At 37.5% G+C, this 24876-nt stretch overlaps 1 protein-coding gene across 1 annotated transcript in view; it reads left to right on the top strand.

Annotated features, from left to right (window-relative positions):
* CTNND2 (catenin delta 2) overlaps positions 1-24876 on the top strand; it is a gene marked incomplete at its 5' end in the record, with an annotated part of 448616 nt that overhangs the window by 284408 nt on the left and 139332 nt on the right. The window contains one exon of the mRNA XM_083360640.1: positions 21158-21290. Coding sequence (XP_083216766.1) covers positions 21158-21290 — 133 coding nt within the window. The remainder of the gene's footprint in view (positions 1-21157; positions 21291-24876) is intronic.

Here is a 24876-nt window from a genome sequence, read left to right as displayed (position 1 = left end):
CTGATAAACCTCTCAATTGCATGCTGGTAAGAACTCTACTAAAAAGCTACAGCAATCCCAAAGCAGCCGTCTCCAGTTTGATACTTCCCAGATCTGTGTCTATGGAGATTCTCAGTCATCCAGGTCATGGTTGTCCCAGAAGTGCTTTTCCAAGAGGCAACTGGACTTTCCTTATTTTTCCTTGAAGAGCTCTCACTTCTCACCCAAGAAGCTTCTTCAGTTCTGACTGAATGGGGGGAATGGAAGGATTTTGAAAGATAAAGGGCGCTCTTTTGAAGATAGCAAAGTCCACATTCTAGATAGAGAGGACCTCTGGTTTGAAAGAGGGATCAAAGAGGCAATCTACATTAAAACTGAACAGCCCTCTCAACAGGGGGAGGGATACAACAGTATCTTCTGTTTACAACACAATATTTTACCAGTTCCAAAAAAGATTCCACGCCCATTTGCACTATTCAGATGACCCTGGAGGCACAGATAAACCTCCAAGTGTTCTCAACAACTCTCAGAAAGAATACTAATGACCAGATGACTGCAATGAATATAAATCCTTCCATTCCCCACCAGTCAGAACTGAAGAAGCTTCTTGGATGAGAAGCAAAATTTCTTCAAGGAAAAACAAAAAGTCCAGCTGCCTCTTCCTGATCTGTGGTACAGTATTTTAAGATGTTGGATTAGGGTTAGAGAATAAGGCCCTGTCCAGCAATCCATCAGTCTCAAACAAACCTACTTCAAGGGATATTTTGGATATAAGGTGAAGAAAAATCTAGGAGACCCAAGAGATTCTGGGAAAAGTTGAGATATAAATCATATAATTACATAAAATCTCTGAATGTTGGCCTTTAGAATTGTCAGGTATGGCTATTTTGACTGAGAAGATGTCCAGGTTGGGTATAGTTGCTCCATATTTTAGATATATTTAACTGCTTATGCATAAAGAATTTCAGCCTCAATTCTTTCTATGATAGAATGAAACATATTTACATGGAGTTATGTATCATTAGTTATTTTATATGAAGATTTAATACTGTATGTCTGCCAAAATAATTGTAAGTCATTTCAAAACATTAGAAACATATGCTTGTAGATTATTGTCATTTAGGCTGTTAAATGCCATTTTTGCAGAAGATTTTTTTTAGACATTCCAGGAAGAAGAAAAGGCAGAGAACCCAAATAAAAATTATTGGCCATAGTATGTTAAATTTCTAAAAAAAACAAAATTATAAAATAAAAGCAGTCCAAATGATTGAATTCTTCAGAATTCTGATTCCACATGGCATGAGGAGAAATATGTAGCATTAAAAGCAGATGCTGAAGTAGCTAGCTTTTGAGTAGTAGGAAAGTTGAAGTAGCTAGCTTTTGAGTAGTAGGAAAGTTGAAATGCCCAATTAAGTTAATATTGTTCTAGGTTCAAATATCTATTTGCATGTTTGAACTATGCCATTAGTGTCATACTCAATCAGACATGATTAAACTTTAATCACATCTGAGGCAAAAAGAATCATATTCTCTTTTTTTACTAACATAATTCTTCTACAAGTTAAAACAGGCAACACTTGCATCAAATTAGTTCACATAACCCATCATTCAGACAATCAAATAATTAACAAAATTCTGTGTCAAAGCGTGATAGTTTATCTAAACCATACATAGGACCGTGTCTATTTTGAATAGGTGGCTTCTCCAAGAATTCCCTTTTTATACTCTTCCTGATTTTATATATATTTAAATCACTCATATTTCATATTTGAGAGATATTGATGAGAATATAATGTTTCTCAAAACAGCTGTTCTCTCCAAATAATTAGAGCCTTTAATGTATTTTCTGAAATAGATTTACATAGCTGCACCACCACCAATAATTGGACTAGCTATGTGGTTCTGTCTTTAGCAATTGTCTGAATCTAACTTCCTGTGACTTTTTATTAATAATTCTCATTTTGTTATCCTTCCTGGCTCTAAATCCATCTGATCCCAAGGTCAGAGGTAGGTTAAGGAATATAGGATGTTTTCTCCAAAACTAATGGTCTAGCTAACTAACAATTTTTAAGTGTTCTTTTCATTTTATTGACCAGTGACATAATGCTTTTCTTGGAGATTTTCTATGTCTGATTCATTAGTATTTCTCATCCAAATTAAATTGTGCAGGTTGTTTTGTCCTGTATCACAAAAAATTTCTGGTCCTTAGTTTCATCTGTTTCCAAAGGTATATTTTTAGCATCCATAATCTGGACTAGTTGCCTAGTTTTCCCACCTTTGAATATTATAATTCATATTTGATGAATAGTATAATTCTATCCCATTTGAAAATTAGCATTATGCTCTAAATTGCTCCGTATATTTCTACAGTACCTGGATTTAAACCCGATATTTAGCTTGTTGCACTGAAAAGCTGCGGAAAACTGATGGTAAATATGAACAGTTAGTCAAGCTGTGTTCTGAATTAGTGATAAATACAAATGTCTTCATACTTTAAGCACTAAAATCCATTACTGGAAATCAGGGTCGTGTAGTTTATTATCTGCAGAGATTACATCTGAGCTGCTTTGTGGGAGATGCTATGTTTTCTTAACCAAAAGTTTTTTTAAAAAAATCTAATAAAAATAAAATGGAATGGATCAATAGTGCAGTCAGTTATCATTACATATATACTCTGTATATATTTTATGTTTAGCCCAGCAAATCCTTCTAGTTAATTGTCACCGATTAGAAATCAATGTGACAACAGTGCAAATAGTAAATAAATAACAAAATGCAATAGTATGGTTTTTTAAAAACATTGAATATGAAATGCATGGTTCAATTAACCAGAAGAACTGAAAAATTAATAGTAAATATTTATATTGGGTTGGGAACTGGACACCAGCAAACATTAATTTTCATTAATAAAATTCTGTTGTATGTATTTAATATTATCCAGAAATTGCTTATATTTAGGGTTCATTATATTTAGGGTTGACTTTCATACTTATAGGAAATTTAGATCAGGGGTCCCCAACCCCTGGTCTGTGGATCAGCACTGATCTGCAGCATGCCAGAAGCCGGGCTGTGCAAACAAGTGAATCCCCATCCACAGGATGCAGGTAGTATGCAAAACCGCACCCCCTCTGGGCTGCAGAAAAACCTTTCTCCAAGGAACCGGTCCCTGGTGCCCAAAAGGTTGCGGGCCACTGCTTTAGATTACCTGAGTAATGCAATAAGTCAGAAGAATCATATATTATTTTATGCATTTTAAATCTTTCAGTGGGAGCTTTTACAAAATACCCTAAGGTGTTTTGTGACTGCACCAGTTTTTTTATTTTCCTACAGTCACTGATACTATCAGCAGCTGCTTTTGTTTGATATTAGTAGTACTTTGGAATGGATTTGATAACAGCTAATTTTAGAATCACTTATACTCTCATCCTGAGATCTGCAGCAGTTGCTAGATTTTCCTGGATTCTAGTTTCTAGAAAATGAGTATCATTGTTGCTAATACAGTTTTCGTCTGTTAACTGATGTTGACAAAAGGTATTACCGTATATACTTGAGTATAAGCCGACTCGAGTATAAGCCGAGACCCCCAATTTCACCCCCAAAAACTGGGAAAAGTTGTTGACTCGAGTATAAGCCGATCCGCCGTTCTGCATGCCTCGGAGGCTGGATCCGCGCTCTGCAAGTCTCTGCCGCCAGGCAGGTCTCCGTTTTGTTCTGGGACTAGTTCCCTAGCCTTTTGGAGCTTTTGGTGTTCGCCCATCAGCTGTCTACGGGGAGGCAACAAAGCTGCCTCTCTAGGCTTTGAGAAAAGGCCCCTTGCACAAAAGGCAGCTTCAGGACGAGCTTCCAAAACCCCTTTCCTTCCTTAACGCCCTCCCCACCTTCCCCCAGAAAGCCATATTTCTTTTTTTTTATTGAAAATTTTTATTGAAGTTACAATATTATCCCCTCCCCGACCCACCCCAGAACCCCTCCCCCTCCCCCATATTTCTTCAATAACAAAAACATAAAAAGCTGGTTGGGATGTACTCGCTGATTTCCCCCCCCCCTTTTTTTAGATGCTAAAACTAAACTCTCCCTCTGCCTTCCAACCAATATCCCTTTTTAAAATCTTACCTTGGCTCCAGATGGAAGAGTAGAGGAACTAAGCTAGTAAGGAGAGAATTTTTTTCTGCAACTTTTTACTCCTGAAGTAGTAGTAGTAGTAATAGTAGTAGTAGGAATAATAATAATAAATCCCTAAAAGTTGTGCCAGAAAATGGAGGACGCTGGGTCTTTGCAAGTTTTAGCTGTCTGTCAGACTGCCTGAAAAGGGCGGCCTTCAGGCAGCCAGGCGGACAGCTAAAGCTTGCAAAGACCCAGCGTCCTCCATTAGGCAGCCAGGCGGACAGCTAAAGCTTGCAAAGACCCAGCGTCCTCCATTAGGCAGCCAGGCGGACAGCTAAAGCTTGCAAAGACCCAGCGTCCTCCATTAGGCAGCCAGGCGGACAGCTAAAGCTTGCAAAGACCCAGCGTCCTCCATTAGGCAGCCAGGCGGACAGCTAAAGCTTGCAAAGAACCAGCGTCCTCCATTAGGCAGCCAGGCGGACAGCTAAAGCTTGCAAAGACCCAGCGTCCTCCATTAGGCAGCCAGGCGGACAGCTAAAGCTTGCAAAGACCCAGCGTCCTCCATTAGGCAGCCAGGCGGACAGCTAAAGCTTGCAAAGACCCAGCGTCCTCCATTTTCTGGCATAACCTTCGGAGATTACTTTAAAAAAACAAAAAAAAACTTGAGAGGAAAAACAGCTGCAGAAACATTTTGTCTCCTTGCTGGCTTGGTTCATCTACTCTTCAGCCAGGAGGGAGTCCAAGGCCTAGAGAAGGAGAGCTTTGCAGCATCCCTATGGACAGCTGATGGGCAGACAGCTGATTAGCGGAGAAGGCTCTGAAAGTAGCACCAAAGCCTCGGCCGCGCACAAGTCCTCGGTAAGTTTTTTGTTGACTGGAGTATAAGCCGAAGTGGAATTTTTCAGCCCAAAAAGTGGGCTGAAAAATTCGGCTTATACTCAAGTATATACGGTAAGTTAGTAAAGAATCCCGTTTACACCCAATCCTGGCTATACATAGGCTAATTAATTCTTTAGGGCTGAAATGATTTTTGTAATTAAAACCCTGAAAGAACAGGAAAAGAAAGGGGAAAATTAGAACAAATACTATTGGTACTCTTAAAATTAACCAGAAAACGGAACGCCTCTGTTGCTTACTTAAGAACTTTCAATGTTCCTCCTATTTTCCTCTTTTACCTTCACCTTGCTTTGGTACACACAGGTATTTATACATATAAAGAACATGGTGCAAGAAACAATAATTACACAATATAAACTATCATAGGTAAATTTTGCTAAGAGCAGGCGGTATATAAATGTGTTAAAATATAATAGCCTCCATTGGGTCATTTATTTCGATAAACAGGATAGTAAAATTAATGAATTAAAGCCGTATAGTTGACATAAACTGTCAGTAGTAGATTTTGTGTAACTGTATATAATGGGATCAGATTATTCTGGGCAAGTAGGGGTCCATAATAAGAATTCGGAGAAGTGACTTGCTTCCGGTAATTCATCAGTCACACAATGAAAAAAGGCGACTTCTGAATGACAACCAGCATGCATTTTGAAGCCATCTGTTTGTGAGTGGTCACACACACACTCTAGGGAAGCTAAAATTTCATCATGCCAGTACATTATATCTATTACTAAGAGTTTATCCTCTGAAAATAGGTCTGAATCCTTTATCTGTTGGAGAAATATAAATGCTAATGTGTATCTTCACATCATTTTCTGCTGTTTGTATCTCCTTTACAATTTTTACATTCTCTGCAGAATTTTGAAAAGAAATTAGTTAGAGGATGTTGGTAATTCTAGGGATATATTCTCAGTAAGTGGGTCCAAAATTCAAGCTTGAGACAAATCAGCCTCACTTAAAATGTTCCAGTGACACATTTAAAATTGCTTATGTGAGTTACATTTCAGCAGATAATACTGAACTCGTTTTGAATGTCATGCCATAGGAACAACAGAAATTCATCCTGATCTTTAATATGTCAAAAAACTAGAATTATCCATAGTGTATCTAAATAATATACTTTTTTAAAGAAAACCTTTGATTTAAATAAATGTGGATGGATTTCAAACTACCCTATGTAATCTTAGTTGAAAAAAAAACGTGGCAACCTTCTTGAAGATACAGTATAAATGTGTTGATAAGATTGAGGAAAAAAATCCTTCCTTCCTTCCTTCCTTCCTTCCTTCCTTCCTTCCTTCCTTCCTTCCTTCCTTCCTTCCTTCCTTTCTATGTGAATTTCATCCCAGGTATGCAAAGGATATTTATTTTTCATATTTGAATGCAGGATGTATGTGTACAGACCAAGCCAAGTTTGGTCTCCCCCTCCACTCCTTCATGATTTTTGCCTGAAATAGCCTTGGTATTTAAAATCAGACCTAATATCTACTTCTTTATTAAGGATGTGCTGTGGAAATTATGCTAATTAAGCTAGACTGTAATTATAGACTAGAAAGATTATTTCACAGTCAGAATTGAATTGTTGTAGATAAATGTGCATTAACTTAATCGTGTGCAGATAATTAGTTTTTCTATTTACTGAGGGAGGGTAAAAAGAGATGTAATCAGTTACACAAAGCTTTGCTCACTCAACTGAACGCATATCTATTGGGATTCCAATAATGAGCATTTTCCTGACATCTGTCTCCATTTTTTTCTCTTGTAATTAAAATGGTCAGTAGTGACTAATTAACCTATTTAACTTTATTTCCATTTATGACATTTCTTGTACAACAGAGTTAAATCTGTTCTATATACAGGACATATTTGCAATTATATTTGTACTTTCAGATAAATAAAGGTATTATTTCAGGTAAAGGGCTGAAATGTACATCGCTCTTATCTCCTGCTGAGGAAAAAAGGGAGTTACAAATATTGATAGAGTATAATTGATGTGTTATTTATTTTGCACTTCATACCTCATTCATGTCATGTCAGAATTTTAAATTTAATGCTTTTTCAAGGGAAGGGAAGAAAGTAAAGATTCTTGCATGTTGTCAGTACACCACATGTATCTCTGGGTGGATAGGATACAGACAAGAAGATTGTAGTTTATCAAATATTCTAAATGAGAAATCCTAGCTTGCATAGAACACAGTGAGCATACTTCAGGTAAAAGTGGCCTTTGCAGGTGGTTGTGGAAACAAATCAAAATGTGTTAAAGATTATATGTAGTGTCTTCATTATTAAAAGGAAAACATGTAGTGGTGTGGGTGTAAATAAGGTTAGATATCTAGTCTCCATATTCTCTATGGTATTGACAAAATATGAAAGCCTTGACTGATGAACTCATGTTGAGTGTTGTAGAGCTGTATCGGTGGTGATACTGGTGTCAATAGCATGTGGAAGTGTGACTTAAAATGGAAGACAAATAAATTGTAATGAATATGAAATAAAATAAATGAAATAAACTAGTGAAAATTGTGACGAGAGAGGGAATGGTGTAATAATGCTGAATGAAGCTGGTTTTAATCTTATGAAATGGAGTCAGTGAATGTATGCAGGGAAGTGAAGCTGTAAGTTTAGTTAATAAGGATGGTATCTTCCAGGTTGCTGGGTGTATGTATGAAAGTAGGTATCTATAGTTTGGTGATTTTCTAATGCTATGCTCAATGAGCCAGACATGATTTTGATAGAAAAATTTGCAACTGTTGGAACAAATTAACCCAGAAAACAAAAAACAACTGGGCCTTTTACAGACCCAAAAATGAGTAAGAAAAGTGACTTTTAATGAGTATCTGTTTATTGAAAGTTCTATTTGTTTTGAATGTGTGCTTTAGACACAAGTATAAAAGTCTTTGCAGACACACACACAATATTTTCAACAAGCCCAAAGGTGATGAGAAATTTTGGATGTGGGATAGCCCATTTTGGGGATCCTGTCAAATTTGGTCTTGGGAAGAATGGTTAGGGAAGAAGAGAAAAGATGTGAAGCAAACTGGAGTGAAAATAGAACCACTGCAGAAAGAGAAAATATAACTCTTACATTATCAAGTATTCGATTATTTTTCTAAAGAAATTGTTACCTACAGAAATGGTGATTTATCTGCATGAACATCATGTGTTTGATAACTTTGTTTATGAAATATACAAGCAACAAATTTCAGCATTTTGTGTTCATTCAAACTCCCTTTATATGTCAGTAAAATCTAAATGAGGTTTTAAAAATATTCAATGCAAAGATGCAAAAATTTAGAAAATCCAAAATGGAGGAAATACTGACCGTATATAACCAATATAATGAAAATTTTACCATAAATCTGGCTATATACTTATTAATATGCTATTAATATATTAATCATCTCCGTTTCAAAGCCAAAGAGCCAGCGCTTGTCCGAAGACATCTCTGTGGTCATGTGGCCGGCATGACTAGACGCCAAAGGCGCACAGAACGCTGTTACCTTCCCACCGTAGTGGTCCCTATTTTTCTACTTGCATTTTTACGTGCTTTTGAACTGCTAGGTTGGCAGAAGCTGGGACGAGTAACAGGCGCTCACTCTGCTACACGGCACTCGGGATTCGACCCGCCAAACTGCCGACCTTCTGATCGACAAGCTCAGCGTCCTAACCCACTGAGCCACCGCGTCCCTTTTTTGAAACGGAGATGAGCACCGGCCCCTAGAGTCGGAAACGACTAGCACACATGTGCGGGGGAACCTTTACCTTACCTTTAATATATTAATATAATATCCCCAAAAGATATCAAAGGATCATATGATCATATCATATGGATCTGTGAACCCTCAAATCTTTTATACCTCTACTATGGAAAGTCTGATATCTACCCTTTTGAATACATTCTTTGGGGAGTTCAGTACAGATAGTCCTCAACTTACAACTGGTTGCTAAGCAAAACATTTAGAATTTTGACGGATCTCCTCAGGGCTACTTAGGACCTGTTTCCAAACTTCCAACAGAGATCCCCCTCTCCCTAGTCACCTGACTGCACGTTAGGTGCTTAGCAAGTGGTCCTTATTTATGGCCATTTGCAGTTTTCCACCATCATGTGACCACATTTTAATGCATTTTTGCTAAAAAAAAAAACACCCTACGTTTACTTCCTATTTTCATCAAAAGCTACCCATAGCAAACAATTGGTTTGCTTAACAATCTTGACATTCATTTAACAATGACTGCAAAAAGGATTTTGGGGAGGTCCATTAAAATCATAAGTCGAGGACTACCTGTACATCCTAAATATAGCAAACTAGATTTGTTGATAACATTTTGATAGAGATGTGTCGTAGGTTTTGATTCTGTTATGGAGTGTTAAGAAGGCATCTCAGTGCCTTTGAGGTGGCCAAAGCATATGCCCATGAAGCAGATTATTTTCTCACAGAATTTTATTACAGGCCAGTGTTTGAATTAAAGCTAATTTCAAATTATGCTGTGCAATTTCTCCTTGAAGAATAGAACAAAGCAATCACAGTGAAAAGATTATTACATTTCTGTTTACATTTTTACTGTCACGTTTTAGCATTGTAGTGATTGAATCACAGAATTTTACTCCCAGTGAATCCACTATAATTAGTAGTACAATAGTGTTAAAGAGAATATGAACATGTTGGAAACTAAATGAAAACAATAGGGAAGAGCAATTATTCCAATCTATGTTCAGACGGTCTTCCATATTAAGATCATGTGCAACTTTACTGCTTTTCCAAATTTCAAGCTGATATTCACTACACATTTGTCTTTTATATTTTATTCTTGCACTTTTTCTCATAAAGTTCTAACGGAAAAATAAGAAAGTGAGAATGTTCATTATTCTACACTAAATTCACACTAATGGTATAGCAATTACTGAACGGCCAGATTCCAAGCGGCGCTGGGGTCCCCACCTGCCTCCATTGCTCACAACTCGGCGGATGCCTTAGTGGAAGCCTGGGAAAGGGCAGCCACTGAGGCACTTGACCGGGTTGTACCCTTGCGGCCCCTGACCCGGTGCAGATCCCAGCGAGCTCCATGGTTCTCCGCGGAGCTCCGGGAGATGAAGCGTTGGAAACGGGGCCTAGAGAGCTGCTGGAGGTCCAGCCGATCTGAATCCGACCGATTGCGGTTAAGAACCTACATTAGGTCTTATCTCGCTGCGATGAGGGAGGCGAGGTGTAATTACTTCTCTACCCTCATCGCGTCCGCAGATAATCGCCCGGCCGCCTTGTTTAGGGTGACTCGCTCACTTCTTAATCAGGAGGTGAGGGAGGATCCCTTGCAGGGTCGTGCCGAGGAGTTTAGTCAACATCTGTCGGATAAAATCGCTCGGATTCGGACCGGTTTGGACTCCAGCTGGGCAGAGTCTGGCGATCAGGACACGGGCGGTCCTGTCAATGTTATCTGGGAGGAGTTTGATTCTGTGACCCCTGATGAAGTGGACAGGATTATGGGGAAGCTGAGTTCCACCACATGTTTATTGGATCCGTGCCCTTCTTGGCTGGTTTATGCAGCTAGGGAGAGGACACGAGGCTGGCTCCAGGCGGTTATATCTGCTTCTTTGAGCGAGGGTTATTTCCCCACCGTCTTGAAGGAGGCGGTGGTGAGACCTCTCCTCAAGAAGCCTGCCTTGGACCCAGCTGTATTGAACAACTTTCGTCCAGTCTCCAACCTTCGCTTTCTTGCGAAGGTTGTTGAGAGTGTGGTGGCGCATCAGCTCCCTCTGGTCCTGGATGAAGCGGATTATCTGGACCCTTACCAATCGGGTTTCAGGCCCGGGCACAGCACAGAGACGGCATTGGTCACTCTGGTGAATGATCTCTGGAGGGCTCGGGATAGGGGATATTCCTCTGTCCTAGTCCTATTAGACCTCTCGGCGGCTTTCGATACCATCGTCCATGGTATCCTGCTGCGGCGTCTCAGGGGACTGGGAGTGGGAGGCACGGTTTTTCAGTGGTTCTCCTCCTATCTCCTGGGACGCTCGCAGTCGGTGTTGGCAGGAGGGCAGAGGTCGACCCCTAGGACTCTCGCTTGTGGAGTTCCTCAGGGGTCGGTCCTCTCGCCTCTCCTGTTCAACATCTATATGAAACCGCTGGGTGAGATCATTCGTGGTTTTGGAGTTGGGTATCATCAATATGCTGATGATACCCAACTTTTTATTTCGACCCCAAACCACCCCAGTGATGCCCTCGCTGTGATGTCCCGTTGCCTGGAGGCGGTTCGGGTCTGGATGGGGAGGAACAGACTTCAACTCAACCCTGACAAGACTGAGTGGCTGTACATTCCGGCATCCCGGGACACCTGGGATGTTCCATCTCTTTCTATGGGGGGTGAGTTTTTACCCCCTGTGGATAGGGCTCGCAACTTGGGAGTCCTCCTAGATTCACAACTCACTTTGGAGGATCATATAGTGGCCGTGACTAGGGGGGCTTTTGCCCAGGTTCGCCTGGTGCGCCAGTTGCGGCCCTATCTGGACCGGGAGGCCTTATGTACGGTCACTCATGCGCTCGTGACCTCTCGCCTAGACTACTGTAATGCTCTCTACATGGGGCTTCCCTTGAAGACTACTCGGAGGCTCCAACTGGTACAGAATGCAGCCGCGAGAGTTGTCTTGGGAGTTTCCCGGTACTCCCATGTTACACCTTTGCTCCGTGAGCTGCATTGGTTACCAGTTGTCTTCCGGGTAAGGTTCAAGGTTTTGGTTAAGTCCCTACATGGCATGGGTCCACGATACCTCGAGGACCACCTGCTGCCGGCGTCGACTCCCCTCCGCCCTGTGCGTGCCCACAGAGAGGGCCTCCTCAGGGTGCCTCCGGTCAAGGAATGTCGACTGGTGGCCCCCAGGGGGAGGGCCTTCTCTGTGGGTGCTCCGGCATTATGGAACCAACTGCCGGTTGAGCTCCGGACGGCATCGGACCTCCGATCCTTCCGTCGCGGGTTGAAGACCCATTTATTTGAACTAGCGGGTCTGGCCTGATGGGGGTATATGGGTTTTTATAGGCTTGTTATTATTTTATCATTCTTGTTTTAATTGGGCATTGGTTTAATTTTCTTTTAATTTTTGTATTGTTATTTATATATGCCCTGTGAACCGCCCTGAGTCCCTTAGGGAGAAGGGCGGTATAGAAATCTCAATAAATTAAATTAAATTAAATTAAATTAAATTAAATATTTCACAGCAGTTTAATATACCTTTGTGAAGACAAATGATTAGGAGAGCAACTTAGCAAATACATGACAGCTGAATTGCCCACAACAATTACACCTGCATCTGGAATGAGTAGAGTGTAACAAAGCAGGAAAGGAAGGATTAAACACACAAACCCTATGTTTCTGACAAATCAGACGTATGCTTCAGCTTTCTGAGTTCATTTTTGAATAAGTGTTTTAATTAGTTATGATTTTTAAATTTTTCCACTGTCAAATAAGACATGCTTTAGTATTTTCTTTGTCATCATAATCAGAGTTACCATGTTCTGTTTTGTATTCAGTGATAATATGGACTCGTCCCATTCAACCCCTAGATTTATTCCCTCTAACAGCAACATAGCCGGTATAGTGCTAGGTTGCAAAGAGACATACGTATCATTTTATACATGAAGATTACATTATAGATCTAAATTAGGGATGACTTTGTCTTATTTTATTAGTGATTGACTTAAACCCTCCCTCTTTAGGGAATTGTTTAATGAGGATTTTCAAATATTGATATGCTGAGGGCTTCAATTAATAATGTTTGCTTTCATATTCCTGTGTAAAAAGAAACTTGCTAGTTCTGTAGAGAGAGCCCAATTTATCCATCTTTTCTTTTTTCCTCCTCCACCTCTGAATAATCTCTGTAGGAGATGTGCTACCAGATATGTCTCCTCTTTGAAATCAGGAAGTTGGAATGGAATTGGAACTGATGTTGGGTGACTTTTTGAAAGTCTCTCTTATATATAGTATGAGCGATGATCTCAAAAAGGTGGGGCAAAATGTTTCTTGATTAATACTTAGATGGGACACCACCAGATATCTCAGGATTGTAAACTAAGCTAAAAAACAAAAAATGGAAGAAAGAAGTGCAAAATCTTGCAGTATCAACGTGCCATGTAGCTACTATTAATTAAATTCAACTCAAACCAGTGTGTATGTGTGTGTATCTGTATAATACAGATGCAGTATAATAGTTAAAAAGAAAGCAAACAGTTGAAGAGTGCTGACAAGCACTAATAATTTCTGTCTGCATTTAGTAGTAAAGCAATTTAGTCTCCAGTCTTTATTACAGCCCCTTTCTCCTTCACTACTTTATAAGTGTCCTTTCCCCCACATGTTATTTTACTTCAAGATAGAATAATTGGCAGGTTAACTATCTCAATTGATAATGTAGTAATACTCTGAGCAACGTACCATAAGATATAATGAGATAATTAGGGCTAATTTTTCAAACATGTTATATCAGTTGAAGGAGTTCAAATGCTTATGGGACTTTTGCCATTCTATCTAAGCATTTTAAATTTCTTGCAAATATTTTTAACAGCATGTTGTAAGTTCAGGATTTTTTATGTCTTTCTTTTGCTTTTCACTAGAGAGATGCATGTTGCAAGCAATTCTTCTCAGAGAAACAAGGCAACAATATATGCATTTTGAATTATTTTAGACCAACACTTCTATCTGTGTCTCAGCTTTTCCACAATTCTTAGTGCATATTTTACGTAACAGAAAACAAAGAATCTTACATTAATTCAATAGGACTGCTAGTAGCAAAACAGGAGAATAATGAATTTTCATAATGCAGTAGTAAATGGAGATAGATAGATAGATAGATAGATAGATAGATAGATAGATAGATAGATAGATAGATAGATAGATAGATAGATAGCAGAACCAAATCCTTAAAGGAAAACCAAAAGCCTCCAATGTATTGTTGGAGATGAGGCTGTTGATCTAGGAAGCCTCTAGTTATACAATCACCTCTGTATGAGAAATACATCCAGTGCTACAAAGTTTAATCATGTTCATCCCTCCCGTCTTTCCTCCTCCTCAACCTATTTTGTGAGGATAAAGCTGAAATCCGGCAAAGATAAGGGATGAAGTGTGCATTATGCTATTACAAGATATGTGGTTCTTTTTTCCTGTGTTATGTTTTTTGAGCCCCATCCTAAATTATCACTTTCCCAGTGTTGACAAGGTAAAGGGGCTTCAATAGAAAAAAGAGCAAAATTTTCTTCTCTTTTAGTGTAACCTTCAGGAATGCTGGATGGCAATTTCTTTCACTAGCAGTCAGCTTAAGTAATGGGATGTAAAATATAGCACATCCGGGGGTCACCAGGGTGGCAATATAGCTTGAACAGAGATCCTTCAAACATGATTCAGTAATGCTTTAAACCTGGTATTCACTAATACAGCCCATCTTTTTGTAGCTTCTATGTGAACTTGTAAAAAGTTACAACTGGATTTTAATGAATCAGTTCCTTAACAGTTGCACTTTTTAAAGCTCTTCTAGAAGCCCGAAAAAGCATAGCCACCTTATATTGAAAGCAGAGTGGTATGCCTGCCCAAGGTCTGAAGCATTTGTGCAGAAAAATGTTCAAAACATGCACAAACCTGGCAGTTAGTGGGCACTTTAGTTCAAGGGTTTTTTTGTTTGTTGGGGTGGGTGGTATCATCTGGCTCTTATAGAAGGGATACTTGTTGCTAAATAGTTGGACTTGTAATAATTACTAAAATGTTTTTTAACGAAGTTTTATATTTTAAAACTTCAGAGTTACAGTATGATTTGCCATCTACTTAAGAGGATAGAAATTAAAACTTACTTTGTGTATTGGTAATACATCATTTCTACTTTGTAGTTTGGTAATAACCACCACTGTCTTTGCATGATCTGATGCAAAGTGCATCCATTAAAAAAAAGTAGTAGCTTAACAAGATTACCATTTTACTAAGATTTTGTGGCCTTAAACTATATCACGGCTGTCTTCTAGTAAAGCAAATTTTAAAAGACTGAACTATAGTATCCAAACACTAATCTAACTCTGTGAGATGTTGAGCCTATTTCATTTTCTACTGGGGATTAAAAGGCCCAAACCTTACAGGCTTTTCATCTGAAATTAGATTTTTAAAAATGCTGTGAAAACAAACGCTGATTTAAACTATTAATCCATATACTACTGTTCCTTTCTCTGTGCTAATTGCTTTCCATCTGATTTGATTGCCTTTTCTTCATTTGTTGTTTGCTTTATGACAGTTAAAAAGCTAACTTTGTCTATTCAAACTTTGAAAAACTCTTGATGTAAATTGTTTGTAAATAAATAAGAATAAATATTTCATGAATCTACAGCAACCAAAAGAGTCCAATTTGCTGTCTTAGCTATTCATACATACAGTATCCTCTCATCGCGGCTTTGTTAAATACTTCATGTTTAGAGACAATATATCTTTGTATATAATATGTTGGTGGGTAAAATGAAATAGTTCCTATTTTAACTTTTTTTTATTTTTGGCCTTTCAAAAACATCTGGCTGGCCATGATTGGAAACAATGTTGAATTAAATGGATTTCATTGCCTCAGTCAGCAGTGAAACAAAGTGATGAAAAATAGTGGGGGGAAAATACCAAGGGCATGAAAAATTATAATTACAACATCAGCCTCAGAAATTTGCTTTTTTTTCCTTTTAAATGACTGGTGCCATTTTTATTAAATGGTTCCTATGGAAATTTTGTTGTACAGTGCTGCAGGAGAAGTTTTTTTCCAAACAGAAATGATTTTATTTTAACGGCTTGATTAGTACAGTATCCTGTTGCATAACAAATTATGGCTAGTGTTGAAGGAAAAGTCTTCATCATGGTCCAGTCCAAGCCGGGAATAAACAACATGGCAACTGCTTTAGAAAAAAGCAGTTGTGGTTTATGGAAGAGGAGAGCCAGACAGAAAGATGGCTCTGGAAGGAAAGAGAGTGAGCACATGTAGGGAGTGGATTTTTATACCCTCTGGAGCCTTTTGTTTGGAGTTGTTCCTGTGGCATGAACTTTGAAGTGAGTCTGAGTGTGCCTTTCTGGTATTCTGATGGTGGTGGGTTAATTCTATTATGTCCCAAAGATCATATCCTGCTTCCCTGGGGCTATGGCTGATGACTCTTGGATTTTTGGCGAGAGGGATTGTTGATTCTAGGGATCTTTCTTCCTAATCCCAGTTTCCTGACTCTAGTCTTTCTGACAAAATTATCACATCTGCATTTCTGCAGAATTGATTTCTGTTTGGGACAGAGAGACTTGTGGGGTTGGTTTCTGCCTTTAAAATCCTTTAGGGAAATATATTCTGCCTTTTAAATATTTTGAAGAATATTTCTTTCTCTGGAGGGGCTGACATCCCACACTAGAAATTAATATACTAAACCGTGGAAATTTGCTATAACTAAGGGATATTTGTCATACTGCCCAGAGTCTCATGGTAAAACAGTGTTAATGGTGAGATATGTAACAGTGTCTATATTCTCCATTCAGCACGCATGTGTTTGTTTGCAACACCTTTTCTCCAAACAGAAAGCGACGCAAATCTGCAAATGAAGACAAATGATTTTCTGTAACACAACAAACAATAAATAACGGCTAATTTTTCTGATGGAGGGGAGAAAGCTCTTATGCTTTATTGATATTTAATCTTTCTTTTGAATACCTTACACTACCCTACCAAAATCTAAATAGGCATGTGGCATGTTTGCTAGGCTAAGATTTAGTTGCAAATTTTCACATTAATCATTTTGGTAACTCTAGAATTACATTCTCAATCTCTGCTGGTATTCAGTTATCAATCAACTTTATTTTGGTAGGCATGCCATGTATATTAAAATTAAAATAGCATTGAGAAGCTGACACAAGCTAGCCACAAGACGGGGATAGCCAAATCATAGTTTGTGGGATATAGTCAAGTTCTTTGAGTTCGCATGTGACCATGGTGCACAAATCATAAAAGCTGGTTCATATCAGATGCATAATATGGTAACCCAATATAATAGCATTATAAAACATTGGGGTCTAGTTTGGCCTCCCTTCAGCAGCTTTTCCCAATAATCTAAATAGAGAAAATCTCTCTAACCAGCTGCCCCTCCATTCTGATCTGCCTCCAAAGTATCAGTTGCCTAGTGTCTACTGCCTTGGATGGCATACAAATTGAAGTGGACAAGAATGTGCTTTTCTTGAGACTGAAGAATGGAAGAACCAGGGCGCATTCATTTTCAGATCATTATATGTATGCTTCCTATTAGTTCTAAATCAGTTCTGTGAAGTTTATAGATATTCAAATATGCAAAATGAAGAAATATAATTGGTTTTCATGGAAGCCAAAAGGAATTGATACTATTTTAGGTTTCTGAAATAATATGGACTAAAGGCCCACATTACCTACAATGCTTTATTGATTGAAAATACATTATTACTTGGCATATCAAGTTTATACTCCACTGCAGAGGGCTAGGATTATTTTATCTTTTAAAATACACTTTTTTGTAGAAATGAATGAGTCCACTCTTGAGATCCAATTATTGCACAACTAGAACAACTGTTACCTATAATATACAAGTGCTGTTTTTACTTGCTTTTAACAGATGCTGTTCAGAATGTAATAGATTTATCCCAGTTAATACTGTACTCATTTAAATTAATACACAGTCTGATCTCTATTGCCAGCCAATCTGGCAAAGCAGATATATTCTATTATATAGCTGGTTTATACCCATTTGTTGTGCATTTATTTCCATGTGCAGACAGTGTTCTAAACAGTATATTGGGAAAATTGGCAATGTCTAGCATTGTTCTTTTAGAAAAGTATCTGTTTTAAGGTTTGAATTTAAGTTGGAGGATTTAAAAGTTGATTCTCATTTTGAGCCTGGGACCCCAAAAACATTGTGTAAAGTCAACTATATCTTTTATAAATGTACATTTGGTTTTAAGACTTTGAAATGTGCATTGTTGCAGATTATTGCAAAAACGGTCGTAAATGTAGATCATGCTGGAGTGCATTATTAATATGATGCAGTTGTAGAGCCTTAAGGAAAGCAAAGAAAAATACAAAATTAAGTTTTCACTGAACTCATTCAATAAAGCCTTGTTTTCAGAATTTAATACAATAGAAATCATTTGTCCAACAATCATACATACATACCTCCATACAGTGACTGAAATCAGGTACAATGCTAAGCTGTGCATAGTTTCAGATTCTGGTTAAAAGTGATAAAACTTCCTGATTTTGTAATCGTAGCTTATTGTAAGTTAATTTTCACACCTGCCAGCATTTTTTTCCAAGCCTGATGAAAGGTGCAGAAAATAATATAAAGTACAGAAATTATTGATAAACAGAACAATGTCTTCTATGTGCATTTCTGTTTCTCAAACTCTATGGACTTGCATGGATGAAACAAAGATAACAAAGATTAGCCTTTCTCACCCACATTTGAGAGTATCAATCCTGACTGGATTTCCATATTTTTGTTTAAAATTAGAATAAATAGAAAAACATATTATTTCAAATATGTGCCACTGAGAGTAGAGTAGTGTAGTGTAATAGAAGAGGAATAGAATAGAATAGAATTGGAATTAGAATTCCATTTTCAAAATGAATAAGTAGTATTCTATTCATTCTAAAAAATCACCTGCATTTTTTGATTCATATAAAAATTCATTTACCAATTAATCTTTGCAAACTATTCCTGTTGTCAGAATTCTTTTGTTTATCAACTGGTCTATAAAAGGTTAGTGAAGGAAAAGATTTATTTCTGCCTTTTAAAAAGTAATGTTATAAATATTAATTTTACATTAGCCACAGTTTACATGACATCTTGATTTTTATTAATTGAGAACATCAGTGGAACAGGGAGTAATATAAAATAAAAGAACATATCTTTATTTCTGCTCTACGACAAGTTTAAATTCTAGGTCACAGGATAAAAGGTTTAAAAATAATATCTATAATCAGTGATAATTGTGAATTGTGCATATTGTGTTCTGTAACTTATTAATTTGTTCCAAACATCTTGCTTCTGTATATGATGAAATATTCTGGAGTATAATCTTAAAATATAATAAAACTATTTTTGTCGGTGATTACATTAATTTTGAATCAGTTTAATTTAGTTTTCTAGCCCATTTAGAATTTTGAGAGCCTCTTGCAGGAGTTCCACAGAATGATTGCCATGGGATGGTTGTTCGTAAAATGATTAGCACTGTGGACAGACATTATTAATCATAAAATGTCCATTTATCCAAAGCCTGATAGTTGGATTGCTGTCTCTCATGATGGTGCCAACATCCAGCTTACCTTTTCTTTTTTCTACTGGGCAGATGGCCACAGTTTTAAACAAACACTGAACTATGAGCAATTGCTACTTTTGTGTATAAAATGACAATATGCATTTTTAATGATTACAAATATTGCAGGAAAAAAAATCCTTACTGCATCTTTACAGAAAAGGCAGTTGAGTAGGTGACTCAGAATATGGACTCCATTTTAAACTCACTTTCTCCTAAACGCATGATCTGGACCAAATGCACATATTTACACAACCAGAGACAACAAGAGAGAATAGAAATATTCAGAGATATACCATGTTACTTTGTTATACAGAAAGGGAAAAAACCTGGTTTCTTCCTAAGCATTCTTTTTTAGTAAGAAATTTTTATTTCTTGATCTCTCCAAGAATTGTTCCAAAGTGTCTTAGATAAACAATAGTATGTAACAATAATAAAGTAAAATGTATTCCTTTGAAATAAAAATGAACATCATAAAACTGATTACATAGGTGTATGTGCTTGTGTATGGTGCATATTCTGGTTTAGTGACCAAGGATCAGTCTTTAGCTCAGCATGAGTTACAAATGCAGGAAATAAATACAAGAGAGTTAAATTCATGTCATGAACCTAGCAATGAATTTTATCTCCAAGGAGTATAATATGCACTCGCCAAAAGAAAGGAGAATTAAATTCTTCATTTTTCAGAAGTATTGAGTTGTTTAGTACAAAACATATATATGTGGCAGTTGCCAGATATCTAGATTGATTTGAAGGCAGAAAAAAGAAGAAATTATTTATAAAAGCAAATAATACGGTTATATTTATACACTCTACACATACTGTACATATATCTCTATTTGTGTATGGAGATTATGTGTGTGTGTGTGTGTGTGTGTGTATGCATATATAAGAGTTAATTAGCAAGGTCCATTCAAAAAACCTTGGCGCATATATATATATATATATATATATATATATATATATATATATATATATATATATATACACACACACATACACATACATACCTACACTGCTCAAAAAAATAAAGGGAACGGAAAATAAGACATCCTAGTATTAAATACAGTACATTGTGTTGTTTAAGTGTTCCCTTTATTTTTTTTTGATACACACACACATACATACACATATACAGAGAGAGAGAGAGAGAGAGAGAGAGAGATGTGTACAGATAGTCATATAAGTATATATACCTGCATGCATGTACACATATGATAATTTTGCTGGAACGCTAAGAGAAGCTATTTAGGGGAAGGCTTTGATTTGGAAATAGCAGAGGTAGTATAAAACAAACTGAAGTAAAAAAGGAATCTCCTGCCTCCATAAAAGTAGTGCATTGGTCCTGTCCGTTGAAGAGAATGGGCTAAAGGTTGCATATTTGAAGGAATAGTGACTGCTTTAAGAGAAGATAGGGAACTTGTATTTGCATCTTATACTGCCTTTTCTTACTGCACAAAGTGACCATTCAGGGCATTAACCTCCAATGTCTTCTCTTGTGAGAAAGCTGCCCCCCTCCCCCCCCCAGTCTTATCCCTGGATTGGTATTGTTCCACATCAGTGAGATGGCATGTCTGTGCATATTGGCTGTGCTTTTTGTGTATTTTATTTTCTTAATCTTTATCAGGGCTTCCTATAGTGCATTCTATTTCTATTATTTTAGAATAATAGAACTCCAAGAACCTAATCAAATAAAAGCTATTTTCTATAATTATTACCTGTTTAATTAGGGGTGGTAATGGCAGTAATTACCTTTTCATATACATTCCAGAGGTAATATTCCCCCTCACCCCCAAACAATTTCCTGTGAATACATTAAACCGTTCAGCATTTCAACCCCATGGATTTTTTCTTGTTTCTTTGTATGCAGAGAGTTTGGATGGCGAGATCCAGAACTACCGGAAGTTATTCAGATGTTACAGCATCAGTTCCCCTCTGTACAGTCTAACGCTGCTGCTTATTTACAACATTTATGCTTTGGAGACAATAAGATAAAAGCTGAGGTAAGAAAATCATCTAATAGGAGGGGGTATGCCTCTGTGTGTGTGTGTGTGTGTGTGTTTGTGTGCGTGTGTCTGCATCTTAATGTTGAAATTCTGAAGGGGCTTTATCAGACCAGTATTAAGCTTCATGGATTACATTTTGGGAGAATAAAGCAAATTGTCCTTTTTATTGTAAAGGTACGTGCAACGTTCAGTGCTCTCTGTGTTATGAAAAATGTGTTCATCAATTTTGATAGCACATTTTGCTTATTTTTTTCCCCTTACAGCTGTGTCTTGATGAGAGGGAAAATACAATTTCATCTGGTTTAGTTAGGCTAAAGAGAAATAATTGGTTCTCTAAAATATCACTTTTCAAAAGCTGCTCAGTACAAAATCAAAGTATTATTACTTTATATTAACCTGTTTAAGCATCCTTGTTTTTTAAAAAAATGAGGACCCAGATTGTTGGGGGCAATAAGCTGATTTTGTAATAATGCCGCTTGGAGGGGGGGCGAAAGCCCTAATAAGCAGGCATATACATAGAATGAAGGCTATTGCTAAGCACATTGATTTGTGCTTTAAATTGTAATCCGCCCTGAGTCTTCGGAGAAGGGCGGGATATAAATGGGATTAAAAAAAAAGCAGGCACCTCTGTTTTTTGTGCAATATGATAGTTATCTGCAGTGCTTTTTTTGTAAAAGAAAAAGGTGCCAAAACTCACACATGTCATTCAAACCACCTTGCCTACCCTACAAGGTTCCATCCGAAAAAGGTGCTGGAACTCCGTTCTGAGCGTTCTATGAGAAAAAAAGCCCTGGTTATCTGATCCAGACAGTTTTGTGTTCAGTTGATCTTGAAAGCAAGTGAAGGCCTTCTATCATTTCTTCTCAGAAGTATGTGAGGGCATGTAGCATTACTCTACACCTCTTTCTACAAGAATACATGATTTATTTAGTTCACATAGGACAATGGGAGCTAAGGAGAAATCATATCAATGGGGGTAGTTATAAATGTTTTACCAAAAACTGTACAGGTAGTCCTTGCTTATTGACCATTCAGTCAATGACCGGTCAAAGTTATAATCGCTCTGAAAAACAAGACTTAAAAATGGTCTTCAAAGTTACAGCCATCACAGCGTTCCTGTGTTCATATGGTTATGTATTTGGCACTTGGCAAGTGGCTCACATTTATGACAGTCACAGTATCCTGCAGTCATGTGATCTCCGTAGGCAACTTCACGGGCAGCTTCCGATAAGCAAAATCAGTGAGGAAACCAGCAGGAAATCACAAGCCACACAGTCATGTTGCGATTATCGACCTGTGGTAATTTGTTTAACTGTATCCAGAGCTAACAAAACTGCCATTGTAATTTGGTGCTTAATGACCATGCTGCTTAGTGATGAGTTGTGAATCCCTATTGCAGCTGGTAAATGAGTATATGTGGTCAGTAAATGAGGACACCTGTAGTTGTAATTTTGTTTTTAAAAGATTTTGCATTTCAGAAACATTATTATTCTCATATGTATAGTTTCCCAATATCTTTTCATTTTCACAATCAGTTTCTAGTTAATCTTTCATTAAGATGATTATTCATCTCTTGACTTGGAAAAGAAGCTAATAGGTAATAGTACCTTTAAAATGAACACCAGCAGGTCCTTTCCATTGACATCAAACTGTTCACTTTTAGGCTGTTTATGTATGTTGTTCTTTTGCCATTAACTTCAGGAAGTCCTTTGGGAGCCTTAATGATTGAACAGCTGATCAGTCCTTTCTGCACATTAGCTTTTCTGACTAGGTCTTATAGATTACTCTTCTGTTCAGTCAGAAAATGTGCTTTTTCTGACTTGCTAGAGCTGCAGTAACTCGGCATCGCGAAACTTATTTTTCCATATTCTGAGCAAACAAGATTTAAGCTATGAAATGAGAGCTTGATACAAGTGGCATACTTCCATTTCAGACCTCAAGCAATCCTGGAGTGCTTGATGTGGAATCTTAAAATTAAAAGGATCTCAGAGGTCATCTAGTTCAGGGCACTATTATAGCATCTCTGACAGATGGCCATCTAACCTCTGTTTATACACTTCCAGCAAAGGAATCCACCTCTTCCTGAAGCAATCTATTATATTGTTATAGTTTATTGAATTTAGTTTAGTACAGTCCTTATCAGTAAGAAATTCTTCCTAATGTCCAAACTGCTTCCTTATAATTAAACTCAAAGTTTCCTCTCTTGTCTTCTGGAACAACACTAAACAGAAATGCTTACTGTCTCCTACGTGACAGCACTTAAGCTACTTTAAGACAGCTGTCATGTTTTCCTGCAATCGTCTGTTATCAGGCTAAACCATGGGTAGGCAACCTCGGCTCTTTTATGACTCATGGACTTCAACTCCCAGAATTCCTGAGTCAGCTGACTCAGGAATTCTGGGAGTTGAAGTCCATGTGTCATAAAAGAGCCGAGGTTGCCTACCCCTGGGCTAAACATAGCCAACAATTTCTAATGTTCTTTGTATTTCTGTTATAATGATGGCTGCTCTCCTCTGGACATAGTCCAGTTTTCCAGTGTGCTTTCTAAACATAGTACCCAGAACTGGATGCTACATTATTGGTGCGGTCTAACCAGTACAGAATAGAGAGGAAAGATTACTTCTCTTGATCTTTAAACCATACCTCTGTTAATGCAACTTAGAATTGAATTTGCTTTTTTTTTCTCAAGTGGGTCACACTGTTGGCTAATGTTCAGCATGTGAACCATCAAAATATCCTGATAGTTTTCATGCACATTTTACCTGGTACATGGTGTCCTCCGTCATATCTTTGATTTTTTTTCCCGTTTGGAGAAGGACTTTCCTTTTGTTTCTGGAATAATAATTCCAGTTTGCCAAGATCTTACTGAACCTTCATGTTGTTCTCTAACATGTTTGCTACAGTTTATCTTTTTGTTATCCACAAATCTCATACTTATTTTGTAACCCTTTATAACTATTTGAATAGTACAGGAGCTAGAACAGAGTATTGCGGTACATTATTTAATTATTCCTACCATCTGGATGTGGAACCATTAATATATGCTTGTTGGGTACAATTGTTTAGGTAGCACAGTGTGCATATAATAGTAGCAAAGACCAATTCATATATTACCATTTTCTCAACTAGGAATTCACCTTTGGTGAAGTCAAGATTTACTTTTCTCATGATCAACTAAACGAGCCACTCTAACAAAAGAGAAGATCAGATTGATTTAGGAATCCTTTACTCCAGATCTAGCTCTGACATTAGCTAAGTACAGCAGCTGCTTCAGGCATAAACCTTAAAAGATGACAAATGACAGCAAGATTTTGAAAAATAAAATTTGTTGCCCTGCCATCTACATTTCTGCAGTCAGATATGGTAAAATATGCCCTTTCGTTACAAGTGCTAAAATAAAGTTCTAATACCAGTTCAGTTCACTTCTGAATATGAAATAGAAGGAAGAAGAGTTGTCATTCATTGTGGGAACAAAATGTTTGAGGCAGTCCTGATTTAGCCTCACTTCATATAGTGCAACTGATACTCATATTGTAGACTATACCTTTTTTGTTTTAACAGTATTTCCTCACTTATTAAATTC

This window comes from Vipera ursinii, assembly GCF_947247035.1.
Source record: "Vipera ursinii genome assembly, chromosome: 3".
Lineage (NCBI taxonomy): Eukaryota > Metazoa > Chordata > Lepidosauria > Squamata > Viperidae > Vipera > Vipera ursinii.
This window is presented reverse-complemented; position numbering and strand designations above follow the sequence as displayed.